Source organism: Dermacentor albipictus, unplaced genomic scaffold (assembly GCF_038994185.2).
Source record: "Dermacentor albipictus isolate Rhodes 1998 colony unplaced genomic scaffold, USDA_Dalb.pri_finalv2 scaffold_15, whole genome shotgun sequence".
Taxonomy (NCBI): Eukaryota; Metazoa; Arthropoda; class Arachnida; order Ixodida; family Ixodidae; genus Dermacentor; species Dermacentor albipictus.
The window spans coordinates 14,959,586-14,981,300 of NW_027225569.1; the positions used below are offsets into that span (position 1 = coordinate 14,959,586).

Sequence of the window (21,715 nt, forward strand, 5' to 3'; positions counted from 1 at the left end):
TGACTCGGTTTCCTCTCCATTCTCATCCGTGCCCCTCATCTGCCATGAGGGACTCCCCGCACACTGCCTGCTTTCCCGGCTTTCTTGCCATGTTTTGCCCGGCTTTTCTCATGGAAATACTATAAGACTATAATATTGCAGAGTATGTGCCTTTTAGCAAAAACCCACACGCACAGGATCCAAACCCTCAAAATGTCGCAAAGCAACTCTCACCACTGTTTCAAAAGCAATTAATGCAGCGGAGACCCAAGGTATTATACGCTCTCACACGCGCACAATCACGCGGCCATGCTCTCACTTTGCTACCAAAAACACACGCAGTAAAACTACTAATACCTATTACTGTTGCCATCTCCAAGGTACTATTTGGAGGTTACAAACACTCAACGTCCCACCCGGCTTCACGTATTGCAGCACGTGGTGCGAAAGGATGCTCTAACCATCCTGTAAAACCAAATGTACACGAAACACACCCGCGCACACGAAATACGAGCGAAAAAAAAAAAATAAAAACCACCCGATTATTATTTAAAGGCTAAAAAATCAGCCAATCAAAAACAGAGGCAAGTTCAAAGCATGCACGAAAACTTATGATTTCGTCGCCGCCATGGAGCCCCGAAAAGCATGTCCATTTGCCACAGAGGTATGGTTGCGACTTGCGCCCACTAGGTGAGCGCTGCAACCAGCCAGCAAGAATTCCCCCCATCTTACCTCGTCGGGCGCGCAGGCCGTGAGAAAAAGCATGCGCGCCGCGTCTCTAGCTCAGCCGTGCTTATTTCTACTAGCTTTTCGCTGGCGCCGTAGTGGGGCTGCAAACGCAAGAAACTATCCGCAGACGCAAATCTCTATTCTTAAGCTCTTCACTCCTGCGTGCCTCCAGGCTCATATCCGCGAAGCTCTTTGTGGCCCTTATTTTGAAACTCACTATTATTGATAAAAGTGGTTTGTTCTCACGCTACAGAGGCAACGCTCAGCCGTAATAGTGGTTTGATTGGTGACGATACGCTGACGATACGGTGATATGTTGACGATACGGAACGCTACGAATTCCTTATTCTGCACTGCATCACTGCTTGTTTGTTCTTATGTCGCACAAGCAGTTGCTGAGTATTTGGTTGATTTTATTTTCCCCACTTTTCAACTATGATTTACTCGCTGTTGTTTCATGTGCTTAACCTGGCTGCCCAGCTCAGCACACAAGCGGCAACGCTTATGCAGGCTGGAACACGTTGTACGAATTGAAGTGAATAAAAGATATTATTATTATTATTATTATTATTATTATTATTATCAATAATTTGCTACTCAGCTCTATGTGGTACGTGTAGACGGTGGCGAGAAAACGCCAAATAGACGCCCAGCAGACTCATGTGAACAGGGCGTTCGCTCTAACTAAAGGTGGCTTAGGAGGCTGCATTGAATTGCTAAGAAAGCGTATCAATGAAGTGAAGACACGCTGTGGAATTCAGGGAAACGCAGCCTATAGTTAGAACACAATAATATTTGTTGTGTCATTGCACTAATAATGGTGGATGTATTCCAAGGATGGAAAGCGAACGCGGAGCAGACGAGGGTGGTGGTGTGGGCTTGTTGGTCGGTCATCATTGAAAGGTATCTGTATAGCGCAATAAAACAAGGACACAAGAAGAAACGAAGACACGTGCTAAGCGCTGAACAGACGACGCGGCCCGGATGAACAAATCGTGAGGGGCATTCAGCATTCCTATTGGTTAAGGAGCCCCGCAGCTTCCCTAGTGCTGCAAAGAAATACTGAGATTAAGTATAGCTAAACTGTATTCGCGTCATCCGTAAGGACGGAATCAAAGAATGACTCCTTGAACGTTTAAATAACTCCATTATTATTAGTTGAAATGCGTATATTCAGGTTGCGCGACAACTAGTATAAGGCCAAGCCCCGCTCATCATCAGCGTCATAAGAAATATTTTACGTTCTTATTTATTGGGTTGTTTTCTTCCTTATTTTCGTGTGTGCGAGTGATATTCACGCCCGCAACACAGTTTATTTTTCATCTTGGATTATATATTTATTTTACTTTTTGTGTTAGTTATTTATTAACCAAATTCTTTTAATTATTCAATCATATTACCACCCGATTTGTGGCCTATGCCCCATTTGTGCAATTTATTGAGGCTTCATCGTCGTCATCAACACGCGTCCGAAAGCGTTCGAATGAGTCTCACGCGCTCGGCCGCAGAAGACGACGGTTGGAAGCTGTAGTATGCCTTTCGAACTCTGCATTTCTTGTACGATGTCTCAGTCTGATTTCTAATTTGTGCGATTTCGCGCCTCGTAATGCCACACGTATTCACCTGTGAACGCGTGCGTTCGCTGCTAAGGTCAAAGCGCCTTGTATTTCTGGGATGCTCAAGTAAGTGCAGGCGTTCTACTTCATTTTCTTGTACACGTGCTAAAGATGTTCTGTCTTCGACCTTCCAGACGTTCGAGCCATTTACAAGGACCTAATATGTTTGTATCATAGGAATTCGCTCGTCCCAAATGATTTGCTCAAGCAAAAGGTAGGCGGTTTCAGTTACACGTTAATTCAAACCCAACGCGTTGTTGCACGTTCCGATGCTATAGCGGATGTAAACGTAAACGATTTAGTGCGCCTCAGTTGCGTTTTGAGAGCGCGTCAGCGTATACTTTCTTTTGCATCATCTGTGGTTTCGTATTCGCAACTTGGCCTTAACGAAGCGCATGGCACTGCAGCGCCCTTCAAATGACGCCGTCTAACCGGCCATCTTCCCATAGCCTAGCAGCACAGCTTTTGCAGAAAGTTCAAGGGCCGTATTTGCGTAAAGGGTTTTGTCAGTGACCTCTACCCTACTGCTGAGCCGTTAAGCAGCCACTGCCACCGTTGAGTTCGCGCGCATTGTGATCGATTAAAAGGGAACGCTAAGCGTCGCAGTAAGAGAAGCGGTCCATTCGTGACTTCTTCAATTGGCTCTGCACATACGATCTGTGCGGCGTGAGATGCAGCGTTCATGTGCGTTCGTTAACAAGTTTGATATCCCTATCAATTCATATGCACTCGTGCTTGAATTTCCAGTATTGATCAAGAGACGCTGCATTTCTCCAGTTTTACAGGTGCAGGCAAGCCTCACGTAAATGCGAGTTTTCCAGCAATCCATGCATTTGCGTAAGGACTACATGGCAGACTTTGTGTAATTTTCCAGGATAGCTCTTCGCGTTTCGGTTTATGATAGTTATGACACGGTTCATGGAGCGTAAAGATAATCCAAACCAACCTAAGGTGGCCTGCGCTGACGTCATCCTTGCCGCCGTGCAGGATTAGCAGCAGCACGCGATGGGAAGCTCTGTCTATAAGCATCTCGCGCGGTTGTTCTCTCAGTCCTTGCGTGGTTCTGGCGCAGACGCCAGTAGTGTTCCGACCGCGTCCCTATGAAACTGAAGCAGGTTACCCGCTTATGTGAACATGCTATACTGACGTCATCCTAGCTGCCACGTTGGAAAAACAGTGCGGTGAGAAACTACATCCGTGACGTCATGTCAAAGCTGTTTTGGTCTCCTCGCGACGAGTGCCGGCGAGTGGTTCGTCGACGCAGGCGAACTGGCACTCTAGGAAATGAAAACGCGTGAAATTGTGCGAGTTACTGCGCCTATACAGAACGCGATAACCGTTGCAAGAAGTGTCTATGCCCTGGAATCATAACACTTAGCGCCGCTGATTATATATCAAGTCGGCATGCGCTAAAACTAACGTCACTGAAAACTTCCCTTCACCGCACCATGGCACCAGGGGAGGTATTCTGTAAATGTCTACCTAGTGGACATGTCCATTTTGTCTGCTGCTGAAGTTCTGATTGGCTAGGGACACCTGGCTCCTTCGACGCATACCTCAGCCCGGTCAATCAGAACTTCAGCAGATGTGGACATGTCCATTAGGTGGACACTTACAGAATACCCCTCCAGGAGCTTTGTTTGATTAATTGCCTTCGCGTACATTTACAAATAGCGCTGATTGAAGGCATGCCGTCCATCAAATGCATATCTGCTGTCTTATTATCATGTAACTACACACTAAACGGTTTAATCCAGATCGATCCATCCATTATTTGATAAGCTGGTGGGTCAATATGACTGGAAATCTTTTTTAGCAATAGTGTTTCCGGCTGACCTTAATGACAAGCTCGTAGAAGTGTTCCGGAACTTAAAAGAAAGTGCTACCGGAACAATACATATCAAACAACGAAACGTGGATAGCAAGTGGACGTCGTATGGCATACTTGCTGCAATAAAAGAAAAATACTTACTTTGCGTGTTCCAAATTCTGCAGACCTACAGATAAAATTTAAGCAGTTGAGAAATAAAGTTACTATCATAATCCACTCCGCAAAGCGAATATATTTTGGAGACTAATTTTAAGCTGCTAGTTACAGTAGTAAGAAAACAAGGTCTTTAATTAGGAGCTTTAGAGGTGATAATACGCGAGCTAATATAATGAATTACTTTCCGTCCAGTTTATCCAGAGCAGACAAAATATTTCTGATCAGTTTAACAACCACTTCTATCCTGTAATTAGAAACAAACTTGCAGGTAGATTTGTGCACTTTGCGTCACAGCATTATTGAATCGGCATATCTGCCTTCAATTTCCCAGGAAGAGCTAAGATAAATTTTTTTCAGTTTAACATGTAATAAATCTCCTGAATTGACGGTATTTCCATTAATGACTTGCGCAGAACATATCAATATATCCAAGAGGTTTTGCTAGCACTATTCAATCGCATAATTTCAAGCGGTGAAGTTCCTGTAAAACTGAAAACAGCAATAGTTATACCTCTATATAAAAGCGGTGCGCGTAATAAAATACATTATTATCGCCCAATATTAATTCTACCTTCTAATGCTCAAATACTAGAAAAACACTTATTATTAACGATGACAAGCTTTCTGGACGCCCACAGCATTGTGTCGCCTAGTCAGTGTGGCTTCTGGCCCGGCAAAAGCACTCAGACCCTTCTGAAAGATTTCTCCGATCAGTTAAATATAGCTTTCTCTAATAATAAAATTGCTTCTGCTCTCCTTCTTGATTGTAGCAAGGTTTTTAACAGTGTTCATCTTGGTCTGTTGTTAAGTAAACTTTTCTTTTTAGGATTTCGGGGCACTTCCTGGTCGTTGCTAGCAAAATTACTTCGGCGTAGGCGTCAGGTCGTCTCGGTTGGACAAGTTCGCCTTCTCCATTATTAATGCTGCAGTTCCGCAGGGATCTATACTCAGCCAGTTATTATTTAATATTTTGTAAATGACCTCTATAGCATGATACCCATCTCTCTATCAATACGTCGATGACACGATGATCGTAATTCTGCCCATAGCTACTACGATGCGATTGATTCTTTACAGTCTGCTGCCACAGAAGCTATGGACTGGTTTATAAATAAGCTAATTTATGTAGATGTATCTAAGACGCAATTATTCTGCTTCCATAATCCTTTGAGGAAGGTAGCCCTTGATTATCCTCTTCTTTTGCATTGTTCAGATTGTTTATGTTGTTCTTGTAGACCATTACAATACTCAACTGTTGTAAAGTATCTTCGTCTATATCTTGATAGCGACCTTTCTTGGAACAGCCGCCTTGCTTACGTTTGCAAAAAACTTCGCACTGTATCATGTCGACTGTACAATATGAGATATGACATTCCTTTATCGGTAAGGAAAACAATAACTTACGCTTTAGGCTACAGTCGGCTGCGGTATGGACTGATAATTTACGCGCACTGTGTTGTTCGCTGGCACAACAGAATAAATGCAATACTGCACTCCCTCTCTGTGTCAGCTTGAATGCTGACACAGACCGCTTTAAAATACCTTCGGTGCCGAATTTCAACGATGTTTGAATGCAAAGGGTTGTTTTAAAACACTTCTGGTTGAGTGAATTCCTAGTTCTGCACACTTATTCCCGTTGCTTAAGGCCCAAAGACCACTTTTGGAGACCACGTTGTTCCACAAGGTGCTGAACCAGACCTCGTGCCCATTATGTGCCAACCTACTTCAAAAATTACCCCCCAACATCTTCTATGCAAAAACGAATTACAAGTTAGAGACTGCTAAGGCGTATCTGATTGTAAAGGCGTATTTCTTCCTTTTAACGCGATAGCGTTAAGGAGCTCGTGTCGCAGAAAAGCCGGTGTCGTCGGTGTCGGCGTCCGCAGCGTTCACCGTGAGCGATAAATCACGGCAGGCACTTCATAAATAAAAAGCAACTGCCAAGATGGGCTGGGTGGGAATCGAACCAGGGTCTCCGGAGTGTGAGACGGAGACGCTACCACTCAGCCACGAGTTTTTTTTTTATGCGAAGCATATTACGAGAGCTCAACCCAGCTCCTCAGGCGCGGCGGTGTCGCCATGAAATCACGTGACACCGTGACGTCACGACAGAGAAGTGGCTTTGGCTCAACTCTTGCAAGACGGGCTGGGTGGGAATCGAACCAGGGTCTCCGGAGTGTGGGACGGAGACGCTACCACTGAGCCACGAGTACGATGCTTCAAAGCGGTACAAAAGCGCCTCTAGTGAATGCGGTGTTGCCTTAGAAACGAGCTGTTTCTAAGGCGTGCGTCTCTTGCTCAGGCGCACATTTCGTTGCCGCGCCGAACGCTGCTTTGCTCGACGCTCACCGCGTCCAATGCGGGGCGCGTAGTCGCTGCCCTGTAGCCCATTGTCTTACACCCCTGGGCGGGTCGACGGGAACGCTGTCGCGTTCCACTCTTGAAGGCGAAGAAGTAATGCATGAGTTGTTTCTTCGTCTAGCCGAACCAAATATAGCCAAGCAACAGCAGTTCACCAGGCTAAACAGTGGTTCAACAACTAAAATAAAGGCTAGTATGCTTCGCATCCTGGGCTTAACCTTACCTAAGCCACAGCCATTTTTTCTTTATTGCCCACTCAGCCACGAGTTCGATGCTTCCAAGAGGTACAAATGCGCCTCTAGTGAATGCGGTGTTGCCTTCGAAACGAGCCGTGGAAAGTTATACTGCGGTGTATATCGGTAATTATGAACATGTAACTTACAGAAGTCGCAATTACACGAGTAGCGAAGTGCGTTTCGCTGCATTTCTTTTGCGCTTTCCGCACACGCAGAGCCATCTTGCGGCAAACACACAAGACCCCCTCCTCTCCATGTACGGCGCTGCCCCGACAGATGGCGCGCCACGTGCGCATTGGAGCTGTCGCGGCTCGGACTCTCTCCCGTGACAACGCTTCGCCTTGCTCCCTCTGCAGAATCAAGCGTCCTTCCTTTCTTTAGATCACTATCTCTCTATCTCTGTGCCCGTGCCGATCACGACGTTTGGCTGGCGTGCATCATTTCCCCCTCCGAGATACCGAGTTCTTTGGTTCGTTCCGCTTGCTCAGGCGCACGTTTCGTTGCTGCGCCGAACGCTGCGTTGCTCGACCATGTGGCTCGACGCTCACTGCGTCCGATGCGGGGCGCCTCGTAAGTGATGGCTGCCCTGTAGCCCATTCTCTTACACCCCTTGGCGGGTCGACGGGAACGCTGTCGCGTTCCACCCTTGAAGGCGAAGCTTAAGCGTCCTCCAATTTTTGTTTAGCGTTATTGCTTGTGTTCGTACATGTGATTGTGCAATTCCTTGCATGAAGGTCAGATTGGTGTATGATTGTTATCTCATGGTCATTTTGTTCACACACATTGCTGCGTTTCTGTGTTTCATTATTCTCGATAGAAATTCTTTTATTAGACACTGTGTATATTATAACTTTCTTTCTGGTATGCTATACTCGAGTTTGCTGCATATAAATAATCTATTAATGTACCGTGTATGGTTTTGCTGCCTGCCAGGCTCTGTCGCTCAAGCCTGCAAAGGCGTCGGCAGGCCTGCATGAATGTAGTGATTTCAATATTGGAAATAAAGGTATGATATTATTATTATTATTATTATTATTACTATTATTATTATTATTATTATTATTATTATTATTATTATTATTATTATTATTATTATTATTATTATGTGTTACAGCAGCCCCACCCAGCCAGGACTGTTTTCTCAAAGGCAGTGATATATGGTTTACACAATGGCTGTACTTGGATCTTCAGTTATACCTTAAAAGGAGTTTCGTCTGTTGCATGCAGAGAACGTCGACGTATTGTTATGTTGCCAGCGTTCAGCCGGTAGCTCCAGCGGGAAGAAGAAGAACCGAAGGACTCGATTTTTTGTTAGGATAAAAAAAAAACGAGCAAACCAAAAACCATACAAAGCAAACAGGCAATAATACCCTAAGATATGGGTTTGGCTTTTCATTTCGCTTTCCTATTTTATATGTACATTTTAGTTAATACGACATTTCATTCAGCCCATGCATTTCTAGGCTTCGTATTCAGCTTGATTATTTAAATGCTTGGGTTTTATGTGCCAAAGCCATGATCTGATTATGAGGCACACTGCAGTGAGGGACTCCGGCTTAATTTTGAACACATGGTGTTCGTTAACCTGCACCCATTGCACGGTATACGGGCGTTCTTGCATTTCGCCTCCCACCGAAATGCAGCCGCCGTGGCCTGCATTTGATCCCGCGATCCCACGCTTATAGCAGCGCAACAGCGTAGCCGCTAAGCCACCACGACTGCTCATTCTCGGTCTGCTCCATTGGAATTATAACAAGCCGTGTATGTTGAGTGACTGATCCTTTCTTTTTTTATGAGTGGGATGAAAGCCCCTGCTTTGCTGGTATGTGCTTGAAAAATGTGAGAAAAGACAAGAAAACTACCTTTCAGATGGAAGAAAGTTATGATGGAGATCACCTGGTAAACCATGGCAAGAAATACAACGGCAGAGGTTACCTCGAAGAGCGCATATTCTGCGATCCAGAAGTAACGATCTACTTTTACTTTCTGACCAAGATCTATAGCCAGTATGTGGAGACGATCATGGCACGCATGACTGATGCACCACCGGACGTTGTCATCGTCAGCTCGTGCCTCTGGGATATCACGAGGTAATTTGCACGTATGTTTAGTGTCAATGTGAAAGGGAACAGTAGATTTACGTTTAAAGCCGGTAATGATTTTTTTTGTTCTTGAGCTGTAATGGAAAAAATGTAATCAGGAAGGTTTTTCAAGCCGAAATAAATAGCAAAGTTCGGCCTTGTGCATTTTGACGAACCACGGTTTCAACGCCTGCTCCCTTTGATATTTACGCAGTGTGTGCACTTGCACAAACGCGCCGTCTTCACAATACATTTTTGTTTACTTGTCATGCTAGTTAGAACATCTTGTCTGAAGCCTTATTTTGTATGTTACATGTATCTCTGAGATGGGCGATCACACAAAAGTTTGACTTATGAACGACCTATAATGCGGAGGGGGATTAAAAGCATGTATCGTAATCGTGGAGTCAACAGCACTCTTTCATTGAGTTCTTGCTAGGTGGCGCCACAATACTGAGTTGGAGTGAACGCAGAGGCCTGGTCGAGGCACAAAGTACGGACACCAAGTGCCAGTTTATCGTGTGCTAGACGCGGCGATTAATGTGTGCCAGCATGTATTTCGGCAACACCAAGTGCAAGAGCGAGAAATGAATTTGTTACAGTTCAGTCATCCGAATGCAAAGACCCCCATTTTTAATGAGTAATTGGCGCGTTAGGCACAGCTGAACATGCCCGTAATGTTCAGATGCACGAATCTACATACAGCACTTAAGAGGAAGTTTTAGCTTGGCAGCTTCAATCTAAGTGCTTGAGAATGGTGAACTTGTTTTGCTCAGCGAACGCTGCGCCTGCATCAATACAACGCCTCTGAAGCGAACAGTTATGATGCACTATGTACCACTCTGAAATATACCTTATTTTCTAGAAGGACTTTTCCGAAACCCTCTTACACATTGTACAAAGTTTACATATAGGCAAGCAGTAAATTCATATATCAAATTTGTCGGCTTTAAATGCTCCAACGAATGCAGCCTAAAGAACTGCGATGTCTGTTTTTGGTGTAGCATTACGTATTGGTAAACGTCGCGCTTTTATTTCTTTTAAACTTGCAAATTCATGAGTTTTCACAAAAATGATATGCCCTAGCTTAATCAAAACCTTCTTGCCTATAAGGCTACTAGAGTGTAAAATTTCCCCTCAATTGCAGCAAAGTTTATTACTTAGTGGTTGTCTCGGAAAAGCCCTTCTACTTTTTTTTTGCGTGTACTTGAATTCGGAAATCATAGGTAGCCCCGAGGTAATACCTGCCTCTTACTCGACATGGGAGGGTATAATTTACTGTATGCACCATTTCGCTTTCTTAGCTTAAGCATTTTTAAAGAATTGCTTCTGGCAAAAAGCCCAATTGCCCCTTGTCAAGTGGGTCGCATGACATGTATTTGAAAATCTCCTATGGTGCCCGCTACATAGGGGCAGCCAGATAGCATGCACAACTGAACAAAGAACGATAGATAGACAAACAAAAGGAGCAACCTATAGAATAAATTAGCTGTGCAATAGAAAAGATACCGTAAAATAGCATGACGGAACCACGACGCGACACAACGGAGACAAGTTGGAAACATTACATGTGCGCGAAACACTTGAATACCAACGAAAGAAGTGATATGATAGCTAATATAAACACGAAAAAAAGCCGCGGTTAGCAAACCTAAGAGCCCCCGCCCCCCGCCATCTGAGTCTGAAAAATAAACGCCCATTTTAAATAACTTGAAGACTAACTGTAGTATAAAGCCCATGTATGCGCTCTCTAAGTTTGAGGGAAAATAAAAAAAAGGCTGTTGCGGATAACACAATCGTACATCTTGAGCTGAATAATTGGGAGAGGCGGACATATTCGCAAGAGAAATCGAAAAACATTTTCAACGAATTAACAAACATTTACTATTTAACTTTTTAAATAATTGCTTCACTGCACATATCGTCATTTACGAATTTTAGCCGGTGAGCTTGCAAGGCTTGGAATGAATTTCAGCTACACCAGAATTGTTTTATTTTTTCCACGCGGAAGCGTCAAATGTGACCGAGAAAGTCGGCGCCTCGAGCACCAAAATGGAACCTGCGCGTCGCGAGCGCGCCTCGACGAAGCAGAGCCTGTGAAGGGGGAGAGTCGCTGGCACCCGTAGCGCTCCAGGCGTTGCGGGAGGGGAGGGCGTTGCTGCAATGGCGCGTCAACAGCAGTTTACAGGTAGTGACCTGTAACCTGTTTACAGGTAGTGACCTGTAAACAGGTAGTGACCGGTAGTGACAGGTAGGTAGTGACAGGTAGTGACCTGTTTACAGGTAGTGACCTCCCGCTCGCAAGCCAGCGCGCGGTCATTATTTCTCTCTCTAACCCCCATTGGGCTTGGCTGCAGCGCGCGCCTGCCGGCCTTGGTACCGCTGCTGCCTCCTGAGTCTCTCTTCGTACAGGACGTCGGTGGCATGCGGCGTTGGCACCGCAGGCTGCTGCTGCTTGCTGGCTCGGGCCGCACGTTCAGCTAATGGTACATTACACGCAGCGCAAAAGTGGAAGTAGCGCTCATCAGTGTTCAAGTGGACATTAATGCTTTCGCATGCACAAGTTATAAGAGCTTCGGTTTCCTCGTATTTTTTGGGGGGTTATTGCGGCTCGGAAATATGAATAACAGTAAGTGCAATGATGTGCTATGATATAAAGATGAGATAGACATCACAGACACAACAGGCTCCAGTGTTCAAGTCCTTTCGTTCCAACTTTGAATGGTGCTTATGTTTGTCGCAACACATTCGTTAGCTTTTTAATTGGCTAATATTACCCTGGAGTGCTTGGTACCCTAGAGCCATGTCAGGGCATCCAAACAAGTGCGCACCGATTAAAAACTACTAGGAACCAGACGTCTCGGCAAATCTGGATTCTTGCTCCGGGTCCTCGACACAAGAGGTCGCGTACTGGGCCAACACCGAGCAAAGGGACTGGCGTCACGGAGCGTTTGCTTGCCAAGGCTGGCTGCGTGACGTAACGCTCTCTGCCCTGGCGTTTACCTTCCTCCATGCGAACACCTGCTGCCGCAGTAGCGCGTCAAGTGTTGTGCGAGAGGATGCCGCACGCCAAGTCACCCTCAACATCTGAAGCCCGTGTTACACGTGCGTTCCTTGTCCGCGCAAGCTCTCGCCTGCCTTCTAGCTGCGCCTTGGTGAGGTCAAATCGAAACGCGCCAAGCGTCTGAATGTGCTCGCTCGCCCGCGAGCAGCTCATAACTCGAAGCTCAGCGGCGTTCAATTGGACAATGACGCTTTCGCATTCGCAGCTCATAAGGAGTGCTTAGGTGTCCTCGGATCTTTGAGTATGTATATCAGAAAGCATTATTGCTATCTCAGCAGGCAATCAGAATTGTAATTACAACAATGAGTAATGGTTATAATGGTCATAGCTGCCAATATTGCATAACAACCTTTCGCGTTACTAATGGTGTGCGACGGCATCATGCAATGATGCAGTGAGGGCTGAGTGCGAGAGATAGGAGGTGTCTTTGATCACGGAGAATAGAAAACAAACAGGAAGTAGGTGCATATTGCAGCAAAGACAGTGCCTGCCGCAAGCATGCTGACCCGTACTTTTGGTGTTTTCGTTAAATTCACTAACGTTTGGCAAAACCTCCACCTTTACGCACCAAGCGAACAACCAGGAAGCTATAAAATCTAACATCTCTATAACGAGCGTCTCTTTAACTAATTGTATTGTATAACGAATTAAAGAGATAAAGTTCTTTGTGGATATCGGCATATAACGAAAGTATTTTAATTCCGTGTGTAGCTTCATAATAACCTTGCGAAGGTTGTGCGATCGTTCCCCAGCTGCGGCAAGTTGTTTTTTCATACACTTTCATTTCCATTAATTTTTCCTTTCTTTATTTCATTTATTAAGCAGAAGTAATTTCCCCTATGTTGTCCTTGGTGTCAATGTTTGTTGGCTTCTTATGATATTGTGCATATTTGTGCGTCTAGTGGGCGATGCACTACGTTTTGGGCGGGGCGCAAGGTGATGTGATGCGCTGTGCTTGCGGGTCGCTGAAACAAGTTGTTTTCCTTGTGTGGTCGTAGAAAGGTTTAGATCTCCAAATTCTTTTATGTGACAAATACGTCATGTTTTGTGACGTAAAAGGACATGGATTAATTTTATTTATAATTAGATGGCGCATTCTTAATATATTTCTTTCATGTGCCACGCGCTACTCTTTGGTTGCGGATACTAACTGTAAGAGGTCTCACTAGCCTTTGTAGTGTGTGCTGTACATGAAACTTAGAATATTCTTCTGATTACCGAAGACCGCTCAGGTGCGTAATCGCTTTTCAAGTGTGCCCTTACCACCGATAAGATTATGTTCTCATTTGCACGCCTGTGCTATTGTGCACTAGTTATTATCTTGCTCTGCATACTTGATTCTATTGTTTGCTTGTCGATTTGTCACCTTCGCTGTGCCTTGTAAAAGGGGGCCTGAACCCTCGTCAAGGGGACTAGCTTCCACTTTTTGTTCGGACCTCCTTCCATATGTTCTTTAGAAAATAAACATGATTTCTAATTTCATAGGTCGCGAATATGGGGGGCTATAGCGTAAAGCTATTCCAAACTTTTATATTCCAATTCTGCTATCAGCCCTCCGCGATTGGTAAAAACCTTTTTTCGGCCACCCCCACATCACCTGTCAGTCACGCGACCTCAGACAAAGCGCGATAGCTCCCCATCTGATATGACGGGCACACTCTTATTATGCATGGCTGGACTGAGCAAAAGGAAAATAGTTAGTTCTGGTTCGATGCCTTTTCGCCATTAGCCCTCGGCAATTGGTCAAATCTTTTCGGGCTGCACCCACTTCACCGGCGTTCACGCGACGTTACCCAAACCGCGAAAACTTACCGTGTCACAGTGACGCCTACGCGTTAAAGATACTATAATATGCCTAACAAAATTGAATTTTTCTCTGAATAGCCGCAGGCTGCCCCGTTTCGATAGGAATATACGATGGCTGCTGCCGATGGATCAGGCAATGTCTACTCGCACCTGCCGGAGAGCATGAGTTTATTTGCGCAAAATATTTTTTTTTGCGTGGCCGTGTAACGTTTTCCAGCGCTTTCGGCACGTTTACGACCTCACTCAGCCAACTTTTCTTTGCTGAGGATCCTATTTAGCGGCATTCTTAACCTTCCGTTGCATGCAGCCGCGATTTTCGACCAGCCAGCGCAAGCTAAGTAATGGAAAGCCGACCAATTGCAGAAGCTGGCACCCCCTCTTCATCTGGTTATCGGTTTTCAGTGCACTGGCTCGGCCCCATATGTTCCCTCTCCCTTTGAGCGTGCTCCTCGCCTCTTATCAACCAATTAGGTAAGACAAGCCGCTCAGTGTATAGGCAATGTTATTCATTTTTCAAGCAAACAAAAGTGATCTCCTATAGACGAGGATAGCGTTTGATTGGTCTGTTTAATCAACCCTGCGGGTCACCACCCGGCGCTTGCTTCCGTGGTTACGCAAATTTGACGTTAGAAGAATGGAATAAAAACGTATTGGAATAGATTTACGTTATAGGGCCCATGGTAAACACACTGCTTGTTTAAATACATCGCCTAGATGGTGGAAACAACACACCCATTTGCGGGAACAAAAGAATAATCTTCTGATGTTCGATATGCCAAAAACAGCTTTCGCTTGCATCTTGGAATCTCAACTCAACTCGTGTTATTCGGAACGCACTTTACGGAAGCTTTGCATGGCCCGTGAATACGCACACTGGTCTGAATCGGATTAATGCCAAATTTCTCGAAAGGTGTCGCGAAAAATGCGATTAAACGTAGGACAGTAGGCAGTATAATAGCAAAAGCTTGGTGGCGCAACCCACCGCCCCGTTCCAAAGGGGACGCTCATAACATCCATCCATCCACCACTTCAATCTAGTTCGGCAAACATCCGACTTTGTAGCGGGAATGAATATTTCAAGTTATCACGCGCGGAATAATTTTGAAGAGGATTGGAAGTAGTATGCAATTATGTTCGTAGAGAGTCGGGAGAACATGCGCGTAAAAAGTTAATGGCGAAGCGCACTTATCCACAGGTGGGGACCCAGGGGCGTCGACGACTACAAGAAAAATCTGCACCGATTTTTCTGGAGACTTAGGTGCGTCCTTCCCCAGAGTTGCCTCGTGATATGGCTGACTGCAGCTCCACTGTCCAACAACGTGCGCGGTGGATTTCTGTTGCCAGAGCTTGATTTCCTCAAGTATTCACTCAGATTTCACGTCAACGAGGCCAACTACTTCTGCAAACAGGTGTGTGTGGTCTCGTTCAAATTTTGTTGGCGCTGCCCAAGAGAAATGACTGCCTGCATTTATTCGCCGCTTTATTAGTCTGCGCACGTGGCCTTTCCTTGCAACTTTGCCTTATATAATTGCGTCTCAAAATTGTGAACTCCAATTGCGATGACCGTAATAGGTGACATTGCTTGTGCTCGTTTCGTTCTCCCGCGCCATGAAGCATTTCAGCATTTTGCTTGTGTATGTTATCAGAGCCCCTCCCATCTGTAATGCATCGCAGGGCTCTGAAGTTGCAATAAATAAATTATTGGCTTCATTGGGCGCCAACCATGCCTGTCGTGCCAACCGTCTGCGATAGTTAATTATTCTGACGAATCCCACTCACTAAGCCTCTACGCAGTCATTTTAAGCGTTCGCTTCTCTACGCCTATCGAGTCCTTCAAGCAATGCACCGTTGTTTTGCAAAAAATGTGAGTAAAAATGGACTCAGCGCTGTGAAGACGAATTAAAAACAGATACCGCCAGGATCGTTTGTCTCTTCATCCTTTCTTGTTAAATAGAGATAAAACCGTAGAAAAAGAAAAAAAAGTACTATATGTTAAATACCATATAGGATGTTCCAGATAACGTTAGAGAAACTGTTCAACGAAAAAAAAAGAATGATTAAAGGAACATAGTGCAAGGTACCATTTTAAGACCTTGTTCGATTGTCAGAACACTGACGACCGAACACGGTAGGTCTTGTAATTGTACTTTGGACCATCTTTTTAAATGTATTTTTTTTTTCGTTGAACAGCTTGACTAGTGTTAGCTGGGACACACGGTACACGCTGGTGGGGTGGCCAGTGGCCACCGAAAAGGGACTTACATAGTCAGATGTACAAACAGCAGCAGACAGCAGCAACAGAGAGGAAGTACGGGTATCAGAAATATCGGACGTCAGAAAAAATATTATTTGAAAGGGAAACGAGCAGCTGTTCAAGCAGAACTTCTGCAGCTTAAAGGAAAATCTTTATGGTTATTTGAAGGGCAGTTCTCCAATGTTGCAAGCTAGGCAACGTATTCTGCGACGATCACTTCGGCAATACTATCCACTTTGCTTGATGTTGTGCTCTACCAGCCAACCAGCTTATCCGACTTTGGTAAAGCAGCCAATCAGCGCGCGCCTGACGGCCGAGGCGATACTATCGCCGAATACGTTCCAAGATCAATGCATTCGAGAACGCGTAGACGAAGATGTTCAGTGGGAGAGTGATGCATAGGGTGAAGAAGTGGTGCAGAAACCATTGTGCATATATAGTTAGACTGTCAACAAGTATCCGTCCATCAGTAAATGTGGAGTGAGTAGGCTTCACCGAGGCGGTAAGTTTTTGAGGACAGCAGGGGAAATGAGAACGTATTTGCCTGGGGAGAACTAGTAAAAAGACGGCTGGAAGATCGTTGTCGCGAAGGAAGGCATAATGCGTAATTGACAGAACTATGAATTGTCGTTATTATATAGCGAACATTCGAGGACTTAAATGCACCAGCAAGGTTTAATTAACTCGGCTTTGTCCTTGGTGCTTAAGAGAGTGTTTCTCCGACTCGTTGAGGGTGCTCACGTCATCGCCACTATCATCACTGCTATGGCAGGAAAGCTGGCAGCATAGTTTGTTGTTGATTACATGTAGCTGCTGTAAGGCACCTAACATTGCTGAAGTACATATGGTTTTGATGTACCAGGTGTGTCAACTTACTCGAAGCATGCTTCGAAGAAAGAACGAAAGCAAACTTATACATTCTTGTATGAGTGAAACTAGTTGTTTTTTCTTAGCAACCTCCTGGAGAAGCCTGCGCTGTTTCTGTGGTTCTCATTGATTGAATAATTAGTAGTGGATATATAAGAAATTGTTTCACAACATTACGGTCATAATACTGATGCAAGCTTGGCAGAGTACATGTAAAGGACGTCTCAGTTCCTTTTTTTATTTTTTATTTCTTGTGACGCGTAACCTTCTCTTATCACGCTTAAGGGGGGACGACGCACTTAAAAAGTTTTTTTTATGTTTGAAAGAATCTAAATGAAATTCGCAGGTTATGTATCTTTACGAGCTGATTTCAAAAATGCAATTATTTTTTTCTATGATAAGCATTTTTGATGATATCCAAAACAGTATGTTCATTGTTTGGAGACTAATTAGCTAATTAGCAGCAATTTGCGCGACAACGTACAGCACACGGAATCTATTGTGAGTGTTCATAGTGTATCGTAAGCTACAAAGTCTTGTTTTGGTCCATCTTCAATCAAAACTATACGTTGTCAAAATGCGTCATAAAAAAATTTCCTTATTGATATTTTTCTATCGCCAAGGTGGCCATTTTTATGGCTAACTTTGACAACCTATATCTTCGCTTGAAAGTGGCCTAAGACCATCCGTTATCGCTTACATCACACTACGTACATTCACAATCGATTATGTGTGCTGTATGTTACCGTAGAAGTTGTTTAGCTAACTAGGCTACAAAAAAACATACTGTTTTGAATATGGTAAGAAATGTTCATTATAAAAACAATTAAATTTCAATTTTGAGAACAGCTGGTAAAAATACATTAGCCGTGCGAATTTTACTCAAATTGTGTAAAAAATAAACAAAATTTTTAAAGTGCCTCGACTCCCTTAAATGGAAACCGGCAATACCATTAAAAAGCCATTGCGGCCAATTTGTTGTACGCCATAGCGGCTTTCTTTATTGCGGGAAAAAAAGCTATGCTAAACGCTGCATTTCGTAAAGAAATGAAAGTGATATATTTTTAAATGAATTACTCCACTGACCTTGCATATAAATTGTAGCTGTCAAGTTGTGGAGATTGAAATAAATAATTACTACTCGCACTTAGTAGAAGCACAAAAAATACTTGCGGCTTCTTCAGTAGGCGGCAAACACAGTTGGTCTCATCCACAAAGAAGGCTTTGCTTTTTTAGAGATGCTCCATTCTAGCTTGTCTGTCTGTTATGTATAATGACTCTGATACCAAAGCAGGCATTCAGCAAAAGCACGCTTTAGAAATCACAGTTGTTTCTTCATATCAATATTGCTGACATAGCTTGATAAGTTCCTTCTGTGGGTATCATACAGAACGCTGCGAAGTACGGAATTGACGTAGTTGACATTCACTACTACCTTCGCATGATGATTGAATACCGAGCTGAAGACGGTATTCACTGGCATCCTGTGGCGGTGCGTCTTTGCACCAATCTCACGCTGACGCACCTTGTCTTGTCATGGGGCAAGCAACTACCTAACAGGCAAGTGATCCTAATTGAATCTTTGTGCGTGCATAATCGCTGAGATGCCAATACCGATTTTCATTCCAGCTATCTTCATCATGAAATAACTTTGTCCTTCATGAAATGACTTTGCAATATAAAAAAGTGATTTGGTCAGGAAAGTGATTTGCCGTTGACGGCTACTGTTCTCTTGTAGTTGTGATCGCTAGAGGTATAACATTTTAGGCAGCGTGACTCCTTTCACGTATGCCACCAAAATCGTTTGGAGGCATAACGCCGAGAGCAACGTTCGTTTTAAGTGTGTGTTCACTTTAAGTATTGGCAGCTTTAAAGAAAAGTATATCGCACAAATAACCTAAGTTGTAATATTGCTCAAGAGTATTGTCATCGTATGCTGTACAACGCAGTGAAGAACAACGTTCTCTGTGCAGTCTTCTCCATCATGTCCGTCTAGAGCGCTGTAACCCTATGCTGTAAACAAATTGCAATCTGTCCGCAACCTCAACGTTTAATCTTTTACGACATTGCGGCGACGCGAAACAAAGAAGTCACGCCAATGCTCTGAAGTGAGGACCTAACTCTTTATTACGCGTACTCATGCCCAGAAAAACAAGCAACACAAAAGGTCACGTGCAACAGCGCTGAACAAAATCGCCGGTCTTCGAATCTCAACTCCCAGGCCAAGCGCGTCCGTTATAATGGTATTTGGCCGTGTAACGTAAAACTATTCCGATATGTTTTATTCCAATCTCCTGACGTCAAATTTGCATAACCATGGACGCAACCATCAGGCGGTGACCTGCAGGGTTGTCTGAACAAACCAATCGAATGCTCACCTACATCACAGGAAGTCCATTTTGTTTGCTAGAGAAACGAACAACATTACCTGCACTGAACGACTTGTCTTATCTAATTGGCTCATAAGAGGTGAGGAGCATGCTCAAGTGGAAAGAGATTCGATGGGGCCGAGCCATCGCACTAAATATCGATAACCGGATGAAGAGGGTGGTGCCGGCGTCGGCGATTGGTCCGCTTTCTCTTACTTAGCTTGTGGTTGTTCGCCGACAATCACAGCGGCATGCAACGAAAGCTTAAGACTGACGCTAAAACGGATACTCAGCAAAGACGAGTTGGCAGAACGCGGTCGTAAACGTGCCGAAAGTTCTCGAAAACGTTGCACGGCCACGCAAAAAGTTTTATTACACGCAAATAAGCCCATGCACTCCGGCAGGGGCGATTAGCCAGAGCCAGAGCGAACGGCGGCAGCAATATTTATTCCTTTCGGAACGGAGCAGCCTGCGGCTGTCCAGAAGAAAATTCAGTTTTGTTCGGCATAATAATGCATCTTTAACGCATATGCGTCACTTTGACGCTGTAAGTTTTCGTGGTTTGGTGACGTCGCGTGACAGGCAGGTGAAGTGGGTGCAGTCCGAAAACTTTTGACCAATAGCCGAGGGCTAATGGGAAAAAGGCGTCGAATCAGAAATAGCAATTTTTTTGTTTCGTTCGGGCAAATTATGCATAACCAGTGTGCACACGACATATCAGATGGGGAGCTGTCATGGTTTTCATGACGTCGCTTGACAGACAGGTGAAGTGGGGGTGGTCCAAAAAAAGTTTTTGACCAATCGCGGTGAGCTGATTGCATAATTGGAAAAGTTTGCAATAGTTGTACGTTATAGGGACCATTATTTCTTCTTAAGTAATCGCTGCTGCCATGTGCATTCGGGAGGGCAAAAGGCTATTCGCAACACGCCTACAAACTAATCACAGACGCCTCGTTTGCAACACTGGTTTCTGAGGTTTTGAGGGTCTGACAGAAGAGCCGCAATGTGGCGATCAAAAATATGTGGTTTCGACATTCGAGCGGTCTCTCCTTGAGCCCTGCGAATTGAACCGTCGAGGCGGCCTTCGTATATACGATTTTACGGTTAGCAGCAAAGCATTCCATAGCCCTAATCAGGTATGACGGGAGCTGTGCGCTCCGTCATGAAGTAATGTGCACAGTCTCGGCGGCGCCAATCCAAGCTATCACTTGTTCCTATGGCAGTAAATCTCCTTGCTCTATGGGTTCAACAGCAATTCTATGGGTTTAACAGCCCAGCACCGGACAGTCCAAAATAGATTTCACTCATTACACCACGTGACATCTTAATCTCATTCCCTGATCCATATTCTTCTTCTTCAGTGACAGCTTCCTTACTATAAGCGAGAAATATGCTTCAAGCAATGCCAATGACGTGTCTGAGAAGGAAGGGGCAGAATGCAGCTATCTTTATGATGAATCGTCACAGAGCAAGATTTTTGGAAGTGAAGTAACACCACAAGAGGTAAGCTCTGTGCACATCGATCGTGTGGAAGCCACAGTCTATTGTAAGGCAGCATGATTGACCCTGTAATGTTTTGCATTCTAGTGCTGGTACGAGGACGTCTTTGATTATGAAGAATTCGCTATGACACAGGTGAGGCTGTATACACGTCACTCGTGTGTGGTGTTTGGTGAGAAATATTAGGGAGTTATAGCTGAGCAGCTTTACGGGCCAGCAGGCGAGCGCACGTGGAGACGGCAGTGTAGCGCCGCACGACAGGATGTTTTAGATCAGTGATCCCGCGCTCGGTCGATCGAAGTAGTGTTCCTCTATATATACATATACAGGGACAATAAAACGGAGCGCTCTGCTGGGCCACCTATCGAATAAGGTTAGACTTACAGACAAAAGAACAGTACGCTCGCTTCACGTTCTCGATCACGCTCATCCACTTCAAAAAGTCGCCAAATGGTCTCGTTGCTGGAACCTCTTGCAGGATACAGAGGTCCTCTTCAGTGGGGAAGCACCTCAGTAGCTTTTTTTTGTCCGCAGGCGAGCCACTGCTGCGTTTGAAGACGAAGCCGACGACATGCCGCTGTTCCTGCGGATGGTCGGCATGTTTGTTTCGTAAAAATGCTCGTCCGCTGCGGGCGTCCACTGGGGAGAGGATACCAGCGAGCAAGCTGCATGCCCGCTACGTAAACACGCTGGCCGCCCTAGTGTACAGCACATGTGTGGTGGCATCTCCACTTGCCCACTGAGCCCGCTGACCCGTAAACCCACTGAGTAGAACTCTCTATTATACAACATAGAAAAGAAGGGGAGGGAACATGTTCATTCCTTACTAGGACAACTGGCAAGTGATCTTGTATTTGGCATTCTAG

General features: G+C 44.8%; 1 protein-coding gene across 1 annotated transcript; it reads left to right on the forward strand.

Annotated features, from left to right (window-relative positions):
* Positions 1-2,169: 2,169 nt before the first annotated feature.
* On the forward strand, positions 2,170-21,691 carry LOC139051854 (PC-esterase domain-containing protein 1A-like). The gene is made up of 8 exons (XM_070528883.1): positions 2,170-2,390; positions 2,459-2,538; positions 8,778-8,998; positions 15,055-15,268; positions 18,371-18,540; positions 20,711-20,852; positions 20,937-20,984; positions 21,384-21,691. The coding sequence occupies exons 1-8, from the start codon at positions 2,315-2,317 to the stop codon at positions 21,402-21,404; spliced, it is 972 nt and encodes a 323-aa protein (XP_070384984.1). The 5' UTR covers positions 2,170-2,314; the 3' UTR covers positions 21,405-21,691.
* Positions 21,692-21,715: the final 24 nt, after the last annotated feature.

Coding starts and splice junctions, on each gene's coding strand:
- LOC139051854 (XM_070528883.1), top strand. CDS start 2,315: ATGCCACACGTATTCACCTGTGAACGCGTGCGTTCGCTGCTAAGGTCA. Junction 8,999..15,054: donor TGCCTCTGGGATATCACGAG/GTAATTTGCACG, acceptor ACTTATCCACAG/GTGGGGACCCAGGGGCGTCG. Junction 18,541..20,710: donor GGCAAGCAACTACCTAACAG/GCAAGTGATCCT, acceptor CTTCTTCTTCAG/TGACAGCTTCCTTACTATAA.